The 24,099-nt window shown below is 48.3% G+C and overlaps 1 protein-coding gene across 5 annotated transcripts; it reads right to left on the bottom strand.

Moving 5' to 3' along the window:
• Nucleotides 1–352: 352 nt before the first annotated feature.
• On the bottom strand, nt 353–24,073 carry PDPR (pyruvate dehydrogenase phosphatase regulatory subunit). 5 transcript variants are annotated; one of them, XM_079989121.1, is made up of 20 exons: nt 23,938–24,073; nt 23,390–23,597; nt 22,830–22,886; nt 21,541–21,828; nt 18,384–18,517; nt 18,135–18,216; nt 17,503–17,666; nt 15,226–15,347; nt 14,392–14,509; nt 13,187–13,336; nt 12,585–12,777; nt 11,778–11,902; nt 11,486–11,641; nt 11,259–11,392; nt 10,202–10,350; nt 9,065–9,177; nt 8,003–8,097; nt 5,625–5,714; nt 4,191–4,373; nt 353–3,797 (listed from the first exon to the last, which is right to left on the bottom strand). In XM_079989121.1, the coding sequence occupies exons 4-20, from the start codon at nt 21,765–21,767 to the stop codon at nt 3,393–3,395; spliced, it is 2,640 nt and encodes an 879-aa protein (XP_079845247.1). In that variant the 5' UTR covers nt 21,768–21,828; nt 22,830–22,886; nt 23,390–23,597; nt 23,938–24,073; the 3' UTR covers nt 353–3,392. The 5 variants fall into 5 exon arrangements, with proteins under 5 accessions (XP_079845247.1, XP_079845249.1, XP_079845248.1 ...); XM_079989123.1 differs by having other exon boundaries at nt 21,541–21,822; XM_079989122.1 differs by having other exon boundaries at nt 23,396–23,597.
• Nucleotides 24,074–24,099: the final 26 nt, after the last annotated feature.

Genomic DNA, 24,099 nt, shown 5'->3' with positions numbered 1-24,099 from the left:
AGAGGGACTGGCTTGCTAAAGGTCTGGTGAAGTTATAGCCCAGGCAAGAGTCAAAGTGGAGGCCCCCTAAACTCCACTTCTCATTGTCCCACACGCTAGTTAGCCAGTAATCCCCAATAAAAGCTGCTGAACTGTGGTTGGGGGCATCAGAACAGCCTTCCCATCACTGGGGTTGATGGGAGCCATAGTCCAAAAAGCCTGGAGGGTACTAGGTTGGGGTTGCTGCATTAGACCAGGCTCAGAAATCTCTCAGACACAGACAGCAAACTGAGAAAGGCTGGGGAGTTCAAGTTCAGAACTCAGCCAGCCTCCTGGATGGGCCTGGGTAACAAGTCACAGACTCTGCAGCAACAGTAGTTAAAACAACTCTTTATTGATATACAAACCAGGTAGCATCGAAAACCAAAGTGGGTCAGGAAATATATCTGCAGAAATGCTGCATGATGAAGATGCAGGCTTCCCGGTTGGACAGGAAAGGAAGCTGCTCCCCGGCCTTTGTGCGCTTTGGACCAGGAGTCCTTGGGAACTTCCACTGGAAGAGGAGCAGGGCATCTCCCAACGTCCTGGTTTTCCAGTCCAGACAGATATACACTCTCTGCAGAGGTGCAGGCGCAGCAACAGCAGTCGATGCCAGCGACACTCAGAGAGGGTCAGAAGGCTCCAGAGCATCCCAAGAATCCTGCCATGGTGGCCTGCTGCAGCCAAGCAGCAGAGTTTTTGATACAGGATGGAGCTGAGGCATGACTCTGCTCCCTCCGTTAGGTAACATTCATGAGGCGTAAGGCACTCCAGAGTGAAGGGGAAGGTTCGCTCAGCTTCCAGATCTCCGGTGCCTGTTCCACAGAAGAGATGCTGGCAAGTGCTCTTAATTTAATAATGATGCTTAAAAAAAACAAAAAAACACCTCTGCTAGTTTTGGAGTTGATTCCATGAAGGAATGATCACAGAGGGCTGGCAATCAAGGTCAAAATGAACAAATGTGTTTAAAGTGCATCTGAGAATGAAAAGGGAGTATTGAAGGAGTGATTCTAGGAGCAGGGAGGGAAGAACCAGGAGTGTGTGCGAGAGAGAGACTGTTAGATAAGGAATCCCTCAAAACATTATTTTAGAAAAGGCAGAAGACCCAAACTCTGCAGGATTGTGGAGGCTTCTCTGGGTAGGACCTTGCAGGTATCACAAGGATGGCCTTCATGCACAGGATCAAATGCTCAAGGACCTCTGCTCTGCCTTCCTGCCTTGCCTGCCTGCTATGAATTCCACCCACAAAACTTTTGTCTTTGGTGCAAAGGTAGCTGGAGGTAAGGAGGCCCCTGTACCATTTACTTGCATCTGGCCAGAAATTTAGCAACAAAACCAACCCTGCTGTTTACGAGAGTTGACAGTGATGTGGGAGGGACTTTAAAACTTATGCATGTTTGGGAAACAGCATGGGGAGGGGAGCCTTGAGAAGCTCCCAGAAGCCCAAGTGGGATGGTCATACATACAGCAAGCAGCAAGTCCTTTTAAGCTCACTGTAAAAGCCCCCCATCCATTTATGGAAAATAAATGGGAAGCAACACAATTAGAAGGGGGAGAGCAAAGGGACCGTCTGGTCTTTGGTCCAGCTGGCTTCAGCTGCATCTCACACACTTCCTGGGGCAGATGCTGAGGAAGCCTCGCTATCTGTTCTGCTGTTTTGGGGGGTCTTGCCTGAGAGTCTTGGTAATACAGTCTCTCAGTCTCCTCTCCCAGCAGCTGAGGCCTGCTGTGGGAAATGTTCAGTTCTGCCTCTCCTGGTGTGAGGAGCTATTTCTGATGGGCCTAAGGCCTCAGGATCAGTGCTACAAGGAACTCTATTCAAGAGATATCTACACAGAAGACCCTATCTAGATTTTTTTTTGCTGACTGGCAACCTTGGAGTATGGGAGCAGGGACCTCAGGCATTTGCCCTCGGAAAGGGCAGCAGAACTGAAAAATATTGCATGGGTAATGGTCAGCAACATTACGATACGTCAAGCAACTCAGACAGGAGGAGAGAAGAGTTGCCTGGCGTGTAGAAAAAAGGGAGGAAGGGAAAGACACAAAGCGGCCACAGGGAGCCAGTCTAAAGGATTTTTCAAAGGGAACTGTGGCAGCATGAAATCCCACCGATCTGTATTGCTGGGAGAATTTGCAAGGCACAGATGCTCCGCCACTTTCCTCAAGATCAGTTTCCTTTTTCTTGTTTGCAGTGACAGCTAACTGGACTGCTGCAAGTGGCCAGAGGTCACACTCTTCGGCATGGCATGCCTGCCTTTCAGGGCATATTCCCCTGGCTTAAAGAAACCCCAGCCTCAAATCATTTCCATGACAGTGCGAAGGCTGAGGCTCTTCCCTCCACCCAACACAAACACTCCCTAAAGCCTGAAATGGGACAGCCCTCCTTGTGAAAGATGGAATGCAAGATTCTGTTCTCAGCAGCTGCAGAGGAGGCGAGTGCTGGGAAGGAGGAGAGCCATTCTGCGGCCAAGCAAAGGTGACCAACCACTTACCCACAGGACTTGGATGGGGGGGAGGTGCCAACACAAAGCCAAGACACAACCCATGGCTCAGCCATTGTTAAGATGGTGCAGCTTACACCCACAGCCCTCAGCCCCAACCTCTAAGCAACTAGAGGCCTGTTGACTAAAGGCTTGTCAGCCCCTAAGTGGCACAGGTGAGGGTTTTGAACATCATATATTGCACAACCATCCAACCAATCCAAGACTGAACACAAAAAACAACAAAGCAGAAGGGAAGGAGGATTCTGTAACACAGCAAACCCAGAAGCAAGCACCCTCAGCCACACAATCCATAGACACTGAGGAGTCACCCAGGCAGCTCCATTCCAGGGATGCCAAATTTTCTGTAGGATGCTGACCCTGTGTGGTGCAGCTCATGGATTGCTCACACCCATTCCTAACATGGAGAAAAACTCACTGTTTCCTTACACTGCCTGCTGACCTCTCCGACAGGCAGCACAAGGAAGAAAACTGCAAAGGACAAGGGCTGGCCACTGGGTGTTGGTGCACAGGTGCCTGGTGGGCCCTGGGGTGATGTGGCACGTTGCAAGAGAGGAGAGATCCCAAGGGCCCGAGGCTGCTTCCAAGTGCAAGAGGTCCCACCAGGCCCATGTTCTCAGGGCACAGGAGTCCTTTCTGATTGGACAAGCGGAGGCTGGAGCCCAGGACACAACAGAGCCCTTTTGGCCTCAGGGGCTTCAGCCAATGTTGGAAAACAACCAGGATGCGCAGAAAATAAGAGATATGTATGGAAGGAGAGGAGAGGAAAAGGGAAAAAAAGTGTTATGATATACAAAATGTAACAGACCAGAGGGGCTATACAAAGTCCCAACGAGCAGCAGCGTTAAAAAGTCTGAAAGATGAAGCACTGAGTTATTTCCCTTGGAAGCCACTGAACTCCATCTCATCCTTGCGCCGGCGGGTCGTGAAGAGGGAGCTGAAGGGATAAAGCTTGGCCTTGGCCTGGAAGCGCTGCCCTGCGATATCAATCTCGTATTCGCCCTGGTTGACGAAGTCGGGTGTCACCGGCTGCTCCTCACCAGTCTCTGGGTCCACGTTCAGGACAAAACCCAGGCAGACGTGCCGCTCCAGTGTGTAGCTATAGGCACTGCTGGTGGTCTTGCCGGCGTACTGGCCATTCCGGTAGATGGGCTCCCCCCACCAGGGCCACAGGTCCAAATCTGTATCGTGGTCTTCAAGGACGAACATGATGAAGCGCTTGTAGACCCCTTCCTGCTTCTGCTGCATCAGCGCCTCCCGCCCTATGAAGTCAGTGCCCTGCAGAGAGAGAGCGGGGGGGGGGGGGCATCAGTCAGGGCTGGACAAAAGGGCAGCTCCTGCTTTATATTCTATGGGGAACTTATCTACAAGGGACCAAGAGATTCCTGCATTGCACGGGCTTGGACTAGATGACCCTTGGGGTACCTTCCACCTCTTACGTTGCTGTTGCAGCTTAACAGAAGAGAAGCTGAAGCCCACAAATTAGTGACTTGCCCTGTGCCACCCAGGAAACTGATGGCTAGGATGGGGTCTGAATCCACTTCCCCCAGCCCCAAGGCAAACATGATGCCCACACTGCAGGGAGGTTGTGTTGCACTCGTTTCAAGGCAGCTTGCCTTTTCTGTGCCACACACAAACACACACACCCCATGGCCCAGCTCTCTTTCACACCTTCTCCAGTTTAACCCGGAACTCGCGCCCACATTCCAGCGGCGTGGTGAAAGCATCCAGATCTTGGCCCCAGAAGGCAAAGAACTTCTCAATGCGCAAGCTGCGGAGGGCGTAGTAGCCAGAATTCCGGATCCCGTACTTCTGCCCCACACTCATCACCTCGTTGTACACGTGCAAAGCATACTGCAAGGGGAGGGTTTGGAAAAATAGTACAGAGGCATTTGAATGCAACATTTGGCATCTGCAACTCTAGAGAGTGAAAAACGGCAGCAGTCCTTGGACAGCTGCAGAAAGCTGCGGATGACAACATCCCACCAACCAAGCCCAGCAAACTGCATTGAATAGCCTGGTTTGCACATAACGCTTGACCGTGGTTTATTAAACTATGGCTTATCAAACCATGATTTGTTTGCTCATCCAAACTTTGCCCAGCAGCTTCAGCTTCCACATTTTGCTGTCACCAAACTACAAACTGAAGCCATGTTGCCTTACAAAAAGCGGCTTGTTGTAACTATGTCCTAGGAGAAAGAGACTGCTCAGCACTCTAGGTCAGGCATAGGCAAACTCCAGCCCTGCAGATGTTTTGGAACTACAATTCCCATCATTCCTAGCAAAGAGGACCAGTGGTCAGGGATGATGGAAATTGTGGTCTCAAAACATCTGGCGGGCCAGAGTTTGCCTATGCCTGCTCTAGGTAGTTGTTTAGTGTAAGAATCTGATTGCATTTTCCCTGTGGCCAATTCCAAAAGCTGCCTGTAGTGGCTTTTGCAGGCAGAATTTAATGCCAAGTTATGCCCCTTTTGGGGATTTTTTAAAAAAGGGTTTCTTCCTTACAAAATAAGTGGTAGCAATGCCTCCCCCAACCTGGTGCCTTCCAGATGCTTTGATTTAGATCTTCCAGCAGACCCAGCCAGCTCACAGTTGCCTTGGTCTGATAGTGCAAGGCACACTTCACAGATTATTCGCTATTAGCTACTCTCTGTTAATTTGTCTATCAATGGATAAAAACAACAATTTGACAAACTGAATGGAGCCTTTCTAATTAAGAGGCAGAGTACTCTGACACTGTTTGATGCTGAAGGCAAACATTTCCTACCTATAAGCTGAGTATATTTAGGTGGCTTGGTTTAGTTGGACCTTTTGCCCGTTCTAGCAAAGTGCAACTCATATGGGCCTATTTTGACTGGATTCTTTCCTGCTCACAATGTGGTCTGAAAGCGAGGAAAGTTAGGCCCCAACAGGTAGATCTCCTTTTTGAGACACACAGTAGGACAAACTGGTGAGCTTGAGAAGACAGAATGGACATTTTTATCTTGTACTTCTAAGCCAAGTCTTTTACTCTGGATCTTTATATACCATCCCGTGGAAAAAGGGAGAAGAGGTTCTCCTCAGTCCTGCAAATCAAAGTTTTGAAGACAACAAAGCACCTCTCACCTCAATGGGGATGTAGAGCATGAATCCCGGTTCTCCGGTGTGCGTCATGCTCATGACACGGATGCCGTTGGCGTAGCCCACGCTCATCTCCTGTAGGAAACAGGAAGCAAAGGAAGAAAATGAAAGATGGCAAAAGCACATGGGCAGCCCTGGACAAGAAGAGAGGGAGCAGTCGTTCGCTCTCTCCACTGAGAGGAAGGAGACAATCAAGAAGCTTAAGCACCAGAGAAGCAAGCAGAGATGACACGGTAGAATAAACATTATACACTCTTTAAAAAAAAACACTTCTGCAATGAGCACAAGCAGCTGGGAGCTTGCAAGAAAAGACTCCTCAAGTGCCTGGCTTCTGGTTCCTGGGTGACTTATATTTATTTTGTTGCATTTATATCCCACCTTTTTCTGCAAGGAGCTGAAGGTAGTTTAAATGGTTCTCGTTCCGTCCCCCCGGTTCTCGTTCCGTCCCCCCTCGTTTAATCATCACTGCCCACAATCAGATTGATCATTTGATGAGCAGAAAGGAGGTGATGACTGCCCCCTACAGCTGATTAGCATGGATCAGTCCAGAAGTGGGGGCTGTATGTGTGCATGCAACCCCTCAAATGGCAAATGTGACCCTCATGCTAAAAAAAACGGTTAGCTACCCCTGCATTTGGAGATTCATTTTTGAGGGTGGGGTTCAGAGGTCAGGCCCATTTCCACGATAACATTCTCCATTCACAAGGATTGGACACAAGATTCTCTGTCTGGGGACAGAAGGTTCGTGTATATGCTGGAGAGAGGAGAGGAATACTTAAAAAAAATAAAACTTGAAAAAATAAATTCCCAAGCTTTACATGCTGGACAGAACGACTCGGGGCATTCCAAACCACTCCCTGTTTCTGCAGTGTACAAAAGCGTCTCTTACAATTTGTTTGTGGGCAGCCAGTTTGTGATCACCAGGGTGTAATTAGAAGGATATATCCTCACTGGCTCATTGATATTGAGAGCATCAGAGGTCCCACTGTAGGTTTTCCAACCAGCCTTACAGAATGAACATTCCTTCTGGTGCTGGAAGGAGGGTCGTGTTTTGAAGCATGAAACGAGCCACTGTAGCAAGTAAGACTGTTCATGTAGCACGGCGGATAAAAGAAAAGAGAGCTACATATCAGGGAAGGCCTAGTTGAAATCTCACCTTGGCTATAAAAACTGAGTTGGCCTTATGCCAGCTGCTCTCTCTCAGCTTCAACTGCCCTCTCCCTGCCTTATTTGCAATAACAAAGAGTTTCCTATAGGCCTGTTGTATTACCAAGAATGTAAAGCACTTTGAATGATGTAGGAGAAAGGTAGCTAGGATGTCCTCCAGATGTTATTGCACCAGCACAGAGAATAACTGAGGCACCCTTCATAAATGCATCCACTCCTGTCCTCAACCCACAGATATTCTCTGATCTGAGAACTGCTACAGAACAGGCAAGAAACACCCTGCAATGTAATCATTGCAATATTCAGCAAGACGAAGACATGGCAGGACACTTTGCCTGGTAAACGCACAACCTGTGCCCTGCAAACTGGCCAAAAATTGAACTCTGTATGAGCCCTGCCACAAAGGCATCAGTCTACAAAGTGTCCTATCTTTAAGGAGCCTTCTTCCAACTTTGAGTGAAGCCCTGCCCCCATGTTTGCACCACAGATTGTATGCTGAATTCAATGACATAGTCTCAGCTTGCACAAGGCACTGTCTAGAACTGCTTGGACTCACCACCACCCCACACAAACCAAGGGTATGCCCAGCAGCAATCTTATTATTGTATTTTAATGTTGTAACCCGACCTGGGACCTTAGGGAGAAGGGCAGGCAATGAACAACAACAAAAAACTTGGCTACACATCACAAATCCATAAAAAGCTGGAAGAAAGCCAGGCTTCTCCAGGACAGTTTGAAAACCAGAGCATCACATAAAGCCACTTTGAGACACAACATTAACATGACCCCAGCCATTCTGCCTTATGCGTGGTCTTAGGTGACAAACCTGAGGATAGAGGCATTCAGTGTGTGAATGATGCCCAGCAGCTAGAGTCATTGTTTGTTGTTGGCTTGTGAACCTTGGTTTGTTTTAACTACAGCTTGGTATTAACATGCTAATCCAGCACCTTTCCTCTACTGTAGTTTGAATGGCCACTCTGACCCAAACTAACAAAGGCACAATGCAGGAGAAGTCTGAAAACAAACAAAGCTTTAACAAGCCATGGTTTTGTTGGATTGTGGGACAACTCCTGGCTAACTCATGTTAAACAAACCACACCTTAGTACAGTGTGTGAACCAGGCCATTGTGTGAACCGGTTCCTTTGCATGAGGAGTAAGCAGATTTCTAAAACAAACTGAAAAACATGTGACATACCTTGCAAAAGAGGGATGGAAAGTGCTCTGGGGTCATTGGAGCATAGGACAGCTCTGACAGGACGTCCACAGCACGTGGGCCAATCAGATTCAATGCTAGGTAGAGAAAAGCACAAGGGTTTCTACCTCTGAGCAATCTGCAGAATGAAAGGGAAGGTCCCACCCAAGTCAACTCCACCCCTCAGTTTTCCTTGGCGCAGCTCAGGGCCATAATTGCCAGAGGAGGCATATGGTTTGGAAATAACAGTAGGCATGAAATCAAATTCTGCTGCAGAAAGAAGAGCCCATCATCCAAGTCCAATGGTCAGGGATGATGGGAGCTGGGCTCCAACAACATCTGTGGATCCGAGGAACAAGCAAGGATTTACGTTTGACTCATTTAAAGCAGGGAGGCTCATTAACACTAGCACTAAAGCACGCCCATCTGGTGACCACAAACCTAGCTTTGCTACCAGAGGAATTGCATGCTAATCTTGACATGGCACTGCAACTGAAGATGGAAACCCCATACCAAGTTCAACCACAGCCACCCTCCCCTCTCTTCAGGCACCCTTGCCATGACATAACTGTGGTGTGCCCGGGCAGCCAATGATAGGAGAAACATGGGGCTGCCTTTTTTTGATGGTGGCATCATGCGAGAGCATAGTTCCACCCTCAGTAGTGAAAGCAAGGGGTAAATCATCTTCTAAGAGGTAAAGGATTCTAAGAAAAGATGTGAAATGGGAGCCTATATTCAAAATGAACTTCGCATATAAGTCCAGGGAGAGTTTCCCACACTACATAGCACCAAGCTTGGATCTGTCACTGATCAGATGCCTATAGGGAGCCACAACCAAACCTGCATTGCCTGTGAGAATACCTGGATAATACATTTGCAAAAACCTATTTGCCACATTCATATTTTTACAGCAACTTTCCCCAACCAGCTGCCCTCCCTTTGTTTTGGATTGCAGCCAGCATGGGGCTCCAGAGCAACTGAAAACACGACTTCTTGCTGAAGCAGCATCTGCAGCCACTCCAGCTGTTCCAGCACCTGCAGGCACAATGTTCCCTCCTGCCTCACCTGTGTACTTCCAGGTTACGTCTTCCAAGAACAGGTTGCTGTCAACAGGCATGTGCTTCTTCAACCAGGACCAGCAATGGACTTGCTGGTCTGTGGGGGAAATCATGAAGAAGCTGGAATGCAAAGTACAATGGAGAAGGTTAAGCACAAGGCAGGAGCCAGGTAGTGGGGAGGTATCGTGGCATGGGGGACCCGTCCACATCCACAGAGGGCTTGAAGCAAAGCCTGTTGGGATTTGCGACTTTCCTGAGGTGGATAATCACTGAGTCCAGGCTCTCAGGTTCTTGCAATTGCATTCACCCTGGGAGGCATTCCATCCTCCAACATGGCCCTGAAAGGTGCCCCTTGAAGCGTACAAAGCTGTACCTGAGCTGCAGAGGCACTGGAGCACAAAGTATTCCCATAACTAATGTGAAACAACAATTCACATCCTATAATCCAAATGGTTTTCCTGCAACTTTGAGGGCCCTGTCTTGTACTCTCTTGGCGTGAAGAATGAGACCACCGGCCTCCCAGGCAGTGAAATTTGGCATCAGAAGCTTCCCTGAATGCAGGCCAAGTATTTACCAAACTCAAAGGCAAGCCTGTAGCACTTTGCTCAATTCAGCCCTTCATTTGAGAAGCAAATTAAAGCCTAGAACCAAGTACACCACTTTGAGCTTCTTGAAGGTGGGATATAGAAACATTAAAAATAATAATCTGTGGAATATAGACTCTAGAGTAGGGACGGGCAGCCTTTGGGCTTCCACCTGTTACTGGACTACAATTTCAATTATCCCTGACCAATGGCCAGGCTGGTTGGGGGCCAATGGGACTTCCACAAAAATAGATATTGAAAATAAACAAAGGCTCTAGGTGGTGAACGTAACACTTCAAGAAGGGGGGGGGAAGCATATAAAGGAGCAATTTCTTTTGTCTGTCATGAAACTGATTCACTGTATATTCAGGACAGAATAAAGGAAGCCCTCCTTCACAAAACACAATGTATCCCCCCTCCAAATCAAATCTGGGAAGATCTGCTCTTCTTGTATCCTCTTCTTTGAGGCACAGCACTAACAGAGGCATTGCGCAATGTGGAAGGTGAGTCTTCAAAGCAGAAGCAAGAGTAGGCAAAAGAATGAGTCCGAATAAGCTTACCTGCGCTTGTTTAGGCGGACGATGCTGCAGTCGTTCTCGTATCCTCCGTTGTGATTGAGCATCCCGGTGTGCACTATGTGCCCCACAGGCACATCCAGGTCATTGGAGAAGAGATACTGCAAGACGTCCAGGGCCTGGTCCCCTGTGGACTGCAGCATGGAGAGGAGGGAAAGGAGAAAGAAATCAGAGACAGCAGCAGAAGCAGGATTTGTCCATCCCTTTTTGAAATGGCTTTCAGCTCCTGACACAAGTAAGCCCGCATTCCTCAGTGTATGCATTTCTTACTGTATTTACCCTAAATTACACATTTTCTTAGCCACTTTGCTACTTTAGTTAATGCCTTGCCACAAAACTCACCTTCCTAAAAACACACAAAAAGGCAAGTTTCCAGGCCTTAATAGCTGTGAACATTACACGGGCAACCCTTTGCTTCCTTACAGCCCGGGCCCTCTCCAAACCAAGGTGCATTTCTCTCCGTAAGATTCATTCCAGCTGCCTGGAGAGATACAGCTTGAATCATAAAGGCTTAGAAGCTCAGAAGACTTGAGGAAAGGCTCAGTGCCAAAGTTCACAAAATGTCCATCTTGCAAGTTTTGGCTGATACATGGAGGAAGACCTTTCTCCATGGCAGCACCCAACCTCTGGAATGGTCCTATCAGGGGTCTCTCTTAGTGCCTCTACACAATACTTTTATTTATTCCCGTGAGCCTTTTAAGGCAGGGCTGGGTTAACTGTGGTCCTCCAGATGTGGCTGGACTCCAACTCCCATCTGCATTGCCAGTGGTCAGAAAGATGATTATGGGAGTTATAGGCCATAAATATCTGGAGGGCCACAGCTGCCCCATTCTTGCCTTAAAGGCTTTGGTCTGCCCAAGAGTGTTTAATTGCTGTTGCCATTTTCATCTGTATGGTTCAGCCAAAAGTCGCTTTTTATAAAGTAACGACAGCTCTGTATCAACTGAACAAACTTAGAGGGTTTCTAGACACCCAAGCAAGCTACAGAAGCAGATGCCAGGCCCACAGTGCTGGTCCACATCTCTCTCACAACTACACTTACACTTATTTCAAACTTGGTGAACGAGGACATGTCAATGACGCAGACAGCCTCCTTGCAGCACTTGACCTCTGCCCCCACAATGTCAAACCAGTCTGGCTTGTAGAAGGTCTTGCTCTGATCCAGGGCCAGCAAGTCTGAAGATGAGGAAGCACAGGACTTGGGTCAAAACAACAAGATGCTGGCACCCCGTGCTCCAAGTGCTGCGTACGGAAGGACAGCGCTCTCACCTTTCCCAGGCGGCACAAAGTACTTGGCCCTCTCAAAGCCGTGCTTCTCCATCCACCTGGCTCCTTGTGCGTCCAGCCGGTCATAGAGGGGTGACGTGCGCAGCTGTCTGCCGGTCTGGAAATCCCAGCGGGGAACTTTCAGGTCATAAATCAGGGCTGGAGGGGCCACAGAATCACAGAATCAAAGCGCTGGAAGGGACACAAATCCATCACCTTCCTAGTCCAGAAAGAACACCCTACACAGCCCTGATTTAACGTGGGGCACGAGCAAGTCCAGCCGCAGGCTACTTACGCATCACTTCCATGACGCGGTGGCGGAGGAAGGTGCGGCTGCTCTGCAGAGCCCCAAAGCGCTTCAGGTCCAGGGGCCACACGTTGTCAGAGGGGTAGCCGTTCACCATCCATTCAGCCATGTACCTGGCCAAGGAGGGAAACAAGCAGGCCCAGAAGGTTAAATAGTGCAGGAGATCAGACAGTTAACAGACTGTGCTTTGGCAGGGGGCGGGGCGGTAATTACACCCAGAGATAATACAGTAGGAGACAGAGCTACAGTGGGGACACATTATTGCTTGCAATCCCTCCTTGCTCAAGTGAGAGCAAAACATAAAATCCCTCTGCCCAAACCAGAAAGGTCACAGCAACTCTGGATGTCGCAAGGAACATCCATTAGCTCAAGGATTGGGAACCTCAAGCCTGGGAGCCAAATGCAGCCCTCAAAATCTCCCTATCTGGCCCCCAAGTCTCCTCCCCGACCATATCCCATTACCAGCTACAGCCCTTACTGCACCTGCTTTGCACCTCCTTGAATCTTTTTGCCTGGTTTGAGATGTGCCCTTGAACTCTGATAATGCCTTGCAGTTGCCCAGATGGAGGACAGAGAGGGATGTGCCAGCATGTGCAGAAACTAGCAGCAGACAAGGAGAAGCTGAGCAGCCCCTTCTGCTAGAAACTGCAGGGCCCTGGCATAGCTTTGCCTTAGAGAAGCAGCACACAGACTTTAAATGCACCTACAGGAAGCTGGTGCATATAGAGTTCTACAAGCGGCGCTCTCATCCCTGGCCCTCTGCCTCTCCCATGCAGAGAGGGGTGAGCCACTTACTTGCCTGCTCCTCCACCAAAAGACGTGCCAGCTGAGTTCATCCCTGCCAGGACAAAGTAGCCCTGCACATTGGGCGACTCTCCCATGATGCACCGCATGTCTGGAGTGAAGGATTCTGGGCAATTCACCAGCTGCACAATCTCCAGAGCCTCCAGATCTGGCATCCTCCGCAGAAGGGCACTCAGAAGTGGCTCTACTCCCCAAGATGAGACAGAACAATCACTATTTGGAGGGATGGGCAAGCATACCCAAACCCTCATTGCCCCCACCCCATCACCATCAAGAAAGTTCCAAGTTTACAAACACAGTAGCCCACAGATGTTGACTCTGTTGCTTGTAGCACTTGTTGAGAGCCCAGAATAAAGCTTTCTGCTCACAGCACCAATCAACAATGTGCCCAGAGTGGGCCAGCCAAGGCAGGGAAAGGGAGGAGAACTTTATAAACTAACTCTAAAAGCAAAGAGGAAGTGCAGGTGTCACTCACCAAGCCATGCACTCACTCACTCACACAATGCTTTGCTCAAGCCAACATGTCTCATACTAGGAAAGGTGCATCTGGAGGACTTGGGGACACCCCCCCTTTCCTGGTCCACCCAACGTACCAAAGTGATCCCAGTCCTCTTGCAGGTTCTGTATCTCCAGCTGATTCCGGCCCTCCGTGAAGATTGGCTTGGGGTTCTTCTCAAAGCCGCCGGAAAGAATGCCCCCCTGCCAGCTGCGGATGTAGATCCTCCCATCAGGGTCCACAATAGCTATGGGGAGTGGGGGTAACAGGAAGGGAAAGAAGTGATTGTTTGCATGTGGGCAGAAGGCTCCCTGCAAGCTCAGTCAGGGAAGAAAGCTAGAGACCCTACCTGCTTTGGGGAGGCACAGTCGACCTTGCACTGATTCTTGGGCTTTTATAAATACAGTGGTACCTCGGGTTACACACACTTCAGGTTACATATGCTTCAGGTTACAGACTCCGCTAACCCAGAAATAGTACCTCAGGTTAAGAACTTTCCTTCAGGATGAGAATAGAAATCGTGCTCTGGTGGTGCAGCGGCAGCGGGATGCCCCATTAGCTAAAGCGGTGCTTCAGGTTAAGAACAGTTTCAGGTTAAGAACGGACCTCCAGAATGAATTAAGTATTTAACCCGAGGTACCACTGTATGACCAAAAGTCTTTCCTCTGGTGTAGCAGCTGAACAAGGCAGGCTGTTTGCAAGGGGCTATCAAAACCGATGCTTTAGCTGAATGTGGCATCCCAACCAGCCCCGAAAACTTCCTCCCCTTTCTTCTGTAGCTACCGAGCTGTGTGCTATCCTGGCCAACATGCGCCCTTTAACTACCACAGCATCTCTGATTTGCCTGGATGGTGTGTGTCTGGCCACGCCCACTCTTGCCACACCCACCACTCTGTATGCAGCTCCCAGAAGGTCGTCCAGAAGGAAAGTGGCTCTCAGGCTAAAAATGTTCCCCACCCCTGATTTACAAAAGCTGCTTAAGAGCCACTGGGCAAGCAAAGGCAACCCCACATGCCACAGCTGCCCAGAGAGAAGTACAAAGCACAACTTTTGAACCCAATGCCTCCTTGTTCATTTCCTCCCCAATTCCTTAAAAGCAGCCATGGGTCTTCCAGACCCAATACAGCCCACTGGCTGGCTGACGTGGGCTGTCTTCTGTCTCAGCCAAAGGCCTTTCCCAGACCACCACCCCCACCCCCCGTCCTGAGTCCAGAATTTGTGCACTGCAACTGAGCAATGACCATGAGTGCCTGCGTGAAAGGCAAAAGGGTCTATGAGAGGGTGCAGAGGGAGGGTCCTTACTTGGCGTGCTGCTCTCTAGCGGCGTCTTCAAGGGCCGGGTCAGAAGGTAGAAGTGCTCACAGGCGTGCAGAGGGATGCTGACTGGTTCCTCGTTGGAAAGGCCCAGCTCGTAAGCCCACTGAAACGAAGGCAGGGAAGTTAGCGCTCAAGCAGAAGGCAGGTTGCACGACCGTGTAGCTTAATGGGATCACATGCCAGGTAACACTGCAGGGAAGGGGGTAGGGAAGCGAGACAGAAAAAGTGCCAGATGAGAGCGGGCAAGGAGATCCTGCGCAAACATCTGGAGGGCACCCACTTGGCAAAGGCTGGCACTAGTGCCTTAGAGCTTCTTGCCCTTCTCTACGACTAGAGGCAAAATAAATTATTCACCATTAACTAAACTAGCTGATTCTGCAGCTCACAATTCCAATGGTAAGCACTGACTACGTATAGCCCAGACTAAAATACCCAACTTGGAAGTGCAGGATCCTTCCCTCCCACCAATCCCACAGCCATGCAGTCAGCATAGGAAGCCAGGTTTGCCCTGACTCAGTTCACACCAGACATGTGGTGCAGCATGGAAGGAAAAACCCAACAAGAACCATTTTCTAGGTTGAACACAAAGCCCTGCAAGCCCTGAGGGTGTCTGGGTGTGGGTGTGGGTGTGGGTGTGTGTGCGCCAGCACAAAAGGCTTGCCTTTTTGAGAGAACAACCTTTTGCTAATTTGGAAAATATTCCCTAGAACCTCTTGAAAAAGAAGCATCAGAAGAAATCTGAGTTCATTCACAGCAGTTGTTGAGTCAATGCACACACATGCCGGCAACAGCAGCCACACAATACAATTGGCACCTGACCTGCCCAGCACAGTTAACAAAATACTGGCACTCGATCATCCCTCTGTCAGTCTCCACTCCAGCCACACAACCCTTTTGGCACAAGACGTGGATAACACTCGTCCGCTCATGGATCTGGGCACCTGGGTGGAGAAAGCGGAAAAGGGAGCCAGAAATTAGAATCGTAGAACTGTAGAGTTGGAAGAGACTTAAAGTCCAACCCCCTCCAATTGCTCCCCACTCCAAAGAAAAGCTGCTTGCAGAGTAGATCCATTGGACCTGTCACCTCTCTTGCCCCTTGCCTGGCCCTGGCCAAAGTGGAATCGCTACAGGAAGCACAAATCAAGAGTGTCAATTAAGCCAGCATGCTCACAGATGAGCTGAGAGATTAAGCAGCAGACTGCTGTAGCCCAGAAGCAATCAGCGTAACATAGACGGCACTAAAGCAGGGGGTGGGCAGAAGGCAGAGCAGGGTGCCAACACTGGACCACTGGTCAATTTCTGGGAGGATTCCTATAAAAAACACTGGATTTGGTTGACGTTGCTCTGACTCAAAAAAAGCCAACTTCATATGTCCTTAGAGGAGGAGGGTTTTTAAACTTGCCCCTAGCTCAAGCACTTGCTTTGTTTGCACATTCAATCTCTGGCATGTTCAAAAGGACCCCAGTTGGCTAGGGAGCTGCTATAGGTCAGAGCAGACATGGGGCAGGCAACCTGGTGCAATGCAGAGGTGCTGGGAGTACAGCTCCCAGCAGTCCCAGACAGCATGGCCAACTACTTCAAGGGGAAGGCCAAGGGAAGCTTCTGGCCTTTTGGACTTGTGGTATAAAGGACTGGGAGATGGGGGTTGCTAGGTACTAACCAGCAACTTTGGGGCAACTTTTGGATGTGAAATTATTGGTTATTTCTACTTGACCTACTGGTGAGATTTATGTTCACTTAAATGTTGAAATATGTTAAATGAACTGGTAATTGATGGGAGGGTTGTGCTACATTTGTAGTGGTAATATATTTTTTATAAGGTATCATTATTGTACTACTATACTTAGATTTTTTAAAAAAAATGTGAACCACACGCATTTGTGGAAAACACACTGTATAAATTGTAGTCCAACACTTTAAGAGGGCACGAGGTTGTGCCTTCCTATGGCAAGAAATGATCCTATGTGGCACAGAGCAATGGCCCAAATTGACATAAGGCAGCTTCGTGGGTATGTTCCAAGGTTAACAGACAGCGGGTTAATCACGCCTCCACTGTGGAAGAGCTCCGAAGGATACAACTTTGCTTTGCACATTTAACATGTTCCAGTGGACCATGAGGATTCTAGCGGGACGGAAGAGTAGACCATGCAAGAGCATTCACACAAGCTGAAAGTAAATGTAGCATAGTGGGTGGGAAAGAGGACTCTGCCACACTCTCGCTGTGTGGCTAGTGGCAAGTCACTCTTTCTTGCAAACAATTCCTATGTGTTTACACAGCAGCCCTGTTGAATTCAGTGAGACTTGCACACCAGGCAAGGGTTGTGTAGGATGGCAGTCGTAAAGCTGAGATACGTGCTACAAAGAGCAGAGTGATATGACCCAAAGGACCAGTCCCATGTTGAGCTCTCCCCTCGGCCTCTGCACTGTGTAGCTCAACTTGAGCTGATGTCGTTATGAAGGCCCGTTTTCCAGGAACACAAGAAGCTTCCTTTACACTGGCAGGCAGCGGCTTTCCAGGATTTCCCAGTCCTCCTGAAAATGTCAGGGATTGAACCTGGACCTTCTGCATGCAAAACATGGGCTCTGCTTCTGAACTGCAGCCCCTCCTCTTGAGATGTGAGAGGGAGGACCCTGACGTGAAGCTGCAGCAGCCGAAGTTCTTGGTTACATGTAGTTCGGCCCTCAGTCTCAATTCTCCCTTCAGAAAAATGGGAGCAGAGACCTACTTCACACAGCACTTTCCCCCAAACCTGCTGCCCTCCAGTGGTTTTGGACTACAACTCATATCCGTTATAGCCAGCATGGCTGCTCCAAAACATGTGAGGAGCACCAGGTCGGGGAAGGCTTCCATACAGGATGCCTGCAAGGGAATACACACTAAAGCTCCAGTCACTAGCCAATTGCCCTCCAAATATTTTGTACTACAACTCCCATCAGCTGTAGTCCAAAATATCTGGAGTTGGGGAAGGATGCGCTAAAGGCTGTAATCTACTTTGCAGATTAGAAATGTAAGCAGCAGACAATTCAGCAATGTCTCTCCCAATGAGGTTCGTACTCAAGTGGTATTGCCGACAAAAGGTCATGGCCGGGCCGTACCATTCAAAGAGGCAGCGCTGGCCAAGGCGAGGCTCACATCGGCTGATGAAACGACAGCATCCTCTGGGAGGTACATGGCCCCCACCAAGTCGTGGATGTTGAGAAGCGGGTGGAGCTGTGTCACTCTCTTGGGCGGGATGAGCTCACATGGGATCCCCATGACCCTGTTGGAGAAAACACACAGCAAAGGCCAGTTACTATTATTTATATTTATTGAATTTACATCCCACTCTTCCTCCCCCAAGGAGCCCAGGGTGGCAAAGAAAGCAAATATTTTAAAGACAATTACCATTAAAAACACTGAAAATCAGTTACAGTTAAAAAAAAAAAACATTCTAAAAGCAGTTAAAAACATTCCTTCATCCAATGATATGAGGTGCCTGAACAGCGTTCTTCAGCTACCAGAAGCCTTGGGAAACAGGAATGTTTTCAAATTCCTCCTTAAAGTTAATAATGACAGAGGAGGAGCACCTTTGCTAGGGGAAGGCATTCCACAACCAGGGAACCACCACTGAAAAGGCCCTGTCACACAGACCAGCACCAACTGGCCAGGCCCTGATTACAAGTTACTCCAGAAAGGCTGGCACATGCCTGGTGCTCCTCCTCCTCCTCCTCGTTCCTCTTACACTTACTTGAGCCGTGAGGCTATGCGCTTCAGGGAGATCAGCCGGTCTTGCGTCTGAGCTAGAGAGATAGAGCCAGTCCTCACGTAACCTGGAACAAGTACAGGAACGCCCCAGAAAGGGTTCATTTCAGATGGGTGCAAATGGTGGCTAATATCTGCAACCCTTCTGGAGAATGCCAGGATGGCGAATTGCTTAATGTTTGACTCCCCCACCCCCTGCTCAGCCACAAAGCTCAGTGAGGTGACCCCTCCTTACCCGTTTTTACCCCAGTCTCTTGCTCGAGTTGCTGATACAGCTTGTTGGAGTAGTCAGCCATCTTCAGCTCGATGGACAGGTGCCGCGCTGTGCTTACGATGCCCGCACAAAATCTCGTGGAACCAGCAGCTAGCCTGAAAGAGGGAAACCCAGGAGGGTCTGTGGGGACTCTGGAAGCTTGTTTGGCCCAAGAGGAGAGGTCATGAGTCAGTGGCAGAGGGCTCCCTAAGAAAGTATGGAGCTGCCATACCCAGAGTCAGGCCAATTGGCTCACCAGCTAAGTGTGGTTGGCCCAGGGAGTCATTTCCTATGGAATCAGGCAGGGAAGAGGAGGAGCAGGCAAGGCTTTCCACCAATTAAAGAGTGGGGCCTTTTGCACCTTTGCCTGTACTTCCTAAGACTCTGTGGGTACACCCAGAAGGCAGTTTCTTGAGCCCACAGTCAGGAAACTTGTAGCACTTAGTGGGGATTATGGGCAGTATCCTGGAGAAAGGAAAAATATTTCCCCCCAAGGAGACCTCCCCACTTTGCAACCAGCAAGTGTTACAAAGGTGGCATGGCCTGTACACTGGGATCACAGACCACCGAGGCCAGTAGAAGCTACTTCCTGCCTGGAACCAGATAGATTACATAACCATACCAGCGACTATGAGCCTGATATTTCTACTCCTCTTCTTTTGGGGACCTGGACTGGATGAAATCACTGCCAGGGGCTAGAAGAAAGGCAACTGAAAGGCTCTGTTTCTTTGGGCTGGTTTCTATTGGAAAACCTGTCACAATTATTCACTTTTAGGAAGGCACCATGCTTTACAAGCTCTGCATTTGGATGGATCCTCAAGCCCCATCCTCTTTATTTAGTTATTATTTTTACATCCCACCCTTCCTCCAAAAGGGGCCCAGTGTGGCAAATACATCAGTGATAAAACAATACAATACAATTTTAAAAATGTATGTAAGACGTTTAAAAAACAATTAGAAGTATCAAAAAACAATCACATACTCTCACAGCACACAGTTTCAAGATTGCCAGGAACACCTCATCTTTACTTAGATGGTCAGTCATAAAACAGGAGCTTCTTTTTAAATTCCATATGAAGTGCTAAGTTTGTATGAAGTGAAATAAAGTGTCATTAAGTAGATCCCAATCTCATTTTCCTTGCTTTCCTCCATGCTCTTCCCAGCACACAACAAAATCAAAATGCGCTCCTCTGAAGAAGTGAGGCACAGTCAGCAAATGTGTGTTGGTTTTACAAAGGATGGAGTTTGTGAAACCCAATTTGGGTGCTGAGCATGCAAAGCCCAAGTGTGCCACTAAGATATGGCAGGGGATATTTTTAGCTGTGTGTTGACAAGAGGCACGCTTTGCCTTCCATTCCAGATTTCACAAGGAGAGCCCAAGTGCAAGGAGGCAATTTCTGCCACCAGAGCCAAAGGAAGGGCAAACATTTGCTCTTGCATGCCACTGACAGGGCAATACCAGCACACAGGGTCAGGACAGCATTCCTTGGCAAAGGAAACGTAAAGGAACCGGATGGTTTCTGGCAGGGCTTCTTTCAGTCTTAAAGACTAACTCAGACAACATACACAATGCTGATCTCTAATGCCAAACTAGCAGCTAACACTACTGATGATACTTTAAAGACATGGGACATTCATAGAAGAAAGGGTTATTGAAGGCTACTAGTCATGATGGCTATGCTCTGCCTCCATGGTCGGGGACAGTAATGCTCCTGAATACCAGTTGCTGGAAACCACCAGAGAGGAGAGTACTGTTATGCTCCAGCCCTGCTTGCAGGCATCTCAATGGCATCTGGATCGCCACTGTGAAAACAGGATGCTGGACTAGATGGGTCATTGGCCTGATCAAGCAGGCTCTTTTTATGTTCTTATGACAAGCATTTCATTCCGATCACCCTTGTGTACCCTGTTGTCACACAGGTGAGATCACACCAATGTACTAAAAGTTAATTAATCTGGAATAACAACCATGCCAGGAATCCATACACCAAATCAGCAGAAATCAGAGCTTCAAAGGCAATCTTAAGTATGCACTGAAATAATGGGGGGGAATTCACTCCTTTAGAATATTTTTACTACCCTGATTACAAGTGTAAGAAGACAGCTTGATAACCATGAGTCTACACCCTATGATTTTAATAAGCATGCAGAAATTCTACAGAAACTTTGACTCTGTGCTGGTAGCAATGAAGCCTGTTATACCAGTATTAGCAGGTGCAACTGTATTTAATTTTATAAGCATTCCAACTGCTCAGGAACAAAACCCCCAGACTGTCAGCATTCCTGTAGCCTCCCCCCGCCCCATCCCAACACATGGGTAGGTTTATGTGAGAACTGGTGCTGTCTCAGGTACACAGGTCCCAAGCCACGACAGGCTTTTAAAGAAAGCTCCAAGCCACCAGCTGAAAACATTCCCAACTTTTGGTCCCAGTTAGTAGCCCAGCAGCTGTATTTTCAACCAGCCAGACAGTCTTTAAAGATACCCCCATTGCAGGGAGAAGCACAAGTAAAGGAAACGAAACAAGGTATGAGATGCTGAGTCAAACAGAAGCAAGGAAAACAGAAAAGGTAGGTTTTAACCCTCCAGATGTTGCTGGGACTGCAGCTCCCATCACCCTAACTATTGGCCATGCTTCCTAGGACTGATGCAAGTTGGAGTCCAACAACAACTGAAGGAACACCAATTCCTCATCCCCATGAAAGACAGAGACAAATCAATTTGAAACAAATTCCAAAGATAAGATGCTGCATAAGAAAGCTATCAGATGTAGGGAAGATATTACTGAACAAGGACCGCTACCTGTGGAAAAGAAGAATGTCAGAGAAGGGTTCTAGCTGAGTCCAGTCATCTCCCCACCATGCTGGGTTTCTACATGCAAGGAGAGGTTCTGTTCCTGTTTTGTTTTTTAAGTGAGGAGAACATCTGAATATTGGTCCTAACCTGAAGCAGTACAGTTCCAGAAAATACAAATGCTTTTTCTGAAGATGTAGATAAACTCTCAGCTTGAATCTTACAGTTAGCTAACAGGTGTGTGTACACTTTACTTTTGCTACAAGACCTTCCCAGTTCCACCACACAGCATTACTTGCTGCTTCAAACACCTATTTTCTTTTGCAAAGGGGGAAAAAAACTACTTACCTGCCCTGCTCCAGTAAGACGATGTCCTTCCACCCGAGTTTGGAGAGGTGATATGCCACTGATGTGCCCATGATTCCACCCCCACAAATAACCACCTGTGCATGTGATGGCAAAGGGGTCAGGTGAGGTTCTGCTCCAGTTGTGCTACTGTGCCGGGAGCTGGTCATGCTTCTCCATCCTGGGCTAGCTCTTTGCCACCGGACATCAGACAAGAGCCGGAGGAACATCTTGATGAGGGTCCTTTAGCCCTTTCTGAGCCCCACAGATAAATCCCGAGAGTTGCTATTTCTGGAAAACATAACATTATTATGCAAAATCAATCTGCAAAACTGTATCATGGCTTAAAACGACATCAGCCAGCATCACAATCTCCTTGACTTATACAGAGGTAACTGACATGGAGCAAAAGTTCCCTCAGCCAGGTTCTGTAAACCCAGGCAGACAATAGCCACCCATAGCCTTAGGCAGAGGTGATTTCAGGTCCTGCTGCAAAAGATGATCATTGCAAAGGACACACTGTCACAAACTGAACATCACTGAAAAATATGTGAGAGAAAGCCAATGATGCATGGATTTTTTATTTTATTTTGCGTAACAACACTTGCAGAATTATAGCAATTCCCTAATTAATTAATAAATAAAAACCAGGCAGGAAGTCCAACTCTGTTCAAATGCTGAATTGCTTGACATAAAATACTGAATTTGTATTTAGCATCAACAGACTGCAAACAAAAGGTCTTTTTTTGGCTGGGTGGGGAACTGTGTTGCCATGGTCCATTAATTAAATTGGTTACAGCACATACAGAACAAATGCTTTTTAATACTGAACATACCGAACCACTGTTACCTAGTACTCCAATAGTAGAGCATAACAAGGAAATGATAAAAAATAAAGTTATGTTTTTAATTTTTACATTCTTGCTTTTGTTCAGTTAAAATTTAAGCAGGCTATCAGGAAATCATACACTGAGATTTGAAAGGCAAAAATGCTGTTTTTAAAAAGGCAATGGGGAAGAACTAGTTACAGAAAAGCTGTATCTGCCAAAGTCAAGAACACAAAGACAGGAGACTGCAGCCCGTTAAATGCCGCCCCACAAGCAACATCTAGAAAACCCAGTACTATCTTTCTCAACCCAACCCTTTCCGCCCCACGTGAGATATTATACACTTCACATACCACATCAAAGGCACAGGCAAAGGAGAACCATTGTGCTCCGACACAATTTCATGTCAAGTTATGTCACTGAGAAAAGAATATTCCAGGGCTTGGGTGAAATAAATAAACATACCCCACTTTTCAGCACTGATACGACCACATCTGGAGCACGAAGAAGATTGCTGACCACCTGGAAAAGATACAGAGCAGCCGGAAATAATAAAAGACTATCAACAAGCTAGAACATTGGGGAGGGGCATGGAACAAAAATGTTCAGAGCCCTATGAAGAAGGCTGCAAGAGTTGTGTATTTTTTTTAGCACTGAGACTACTAAGGGGCAATATGATAGCAATCTTCAAATGTTTGAACAGCTGCTACAGAGGTGAAGGAGCAAATTTATTCTAATTTGTTCTAGAGGGAAAGATCTGACTCACAAGTTCAAATTGCAGGAATGGCAATTTCACCTAAACATGAGGAAGTATTTCCTGGCTGTACAAGCTGTCCAACAGTGGAACAGATTGTCTCAGAAATTGGTGGCCTTTTCCACAAGAGATTTTTTAACAGAGGCTGGGTGGCCACCAAACAGGGATGCTGAAATAACGGGTTCCCTGCAACAGCGGGATTTTTGATCCTTCCATCTCCAGGATCCTATAACTGGAGGACAAACACTCCAAGCCAGCTACTGATTATTACACTCACGTTCCACCTTTCCTCAGAAGAGCTCAAGGCGGCAATGTGTGGCTCTCCTCCTCTTTTGTCCTCACAACAAACCCTGCGAGGTAGGTGAGGCTGGGAGTTTGTGAGTGCTCCAAGGTCACCCAGGGAGCTTCGTGGCAGGAGGGATTCAAACCAGGGTCGTCTTCATCAGTCTCAGTCCAACACTCTCCTCACCCTGAAGTATCTAACAATCAAAACAACAACAACTTAACATTCGAAGAGGAATTTATCAATCATTCAAGAACTCCAGAGTTATGGCCAGCAACAACCACCTTGCAAAGTAGGCCTAGATTTCTGTAGGTGGGGAGAGGGCAAGACTGCTCTGCCCCAGCAGCAAAGGGCACACCTGCCGCAACCCACCAGCCCACCCTGGGGCCACATTTGCATGCAACGGCCCCGCCTCCACAGCCTTCGTTTGCATGCGCCGGCCCCGCCCACGCAGGGCTTATTAGCATGCCACGCCCAACATGGCTCAGGGGAAAGGGAGGCAGGCGAGGCCTGGGCCGACTCAAGGGCCGCCTCACTTACGCCGGCTTCCCCTCCGGAGCGCGACCTTCTCCCTTCCCTTCCTTGATTTCCCGCCTGCGCTTTACGGCCGGACCGCGCGACAGCAGCGCACCTGGTGCCGTACATCAGCCGCGCGGCGGCCAATCAGAATCGGGGGGCGGGGTTACGGAGTCCGCGCA

Source organism: Podarcis cretensis, assembly GCF_951804945.1.
Source record: "Podarcis cretensis genome assembly, chromosome: 8".
NCBI lineage: Eukaryota > Metazoa > Chordata > Lepidosauria > Squamata > Lacertidae > Podarcis > Podarcis cretensis.
The sequence above is the reverse complement of the archived record's forward strand: the minus strand, read 5'-3'. Positions and strand labels throughout refer to the sequence as shown.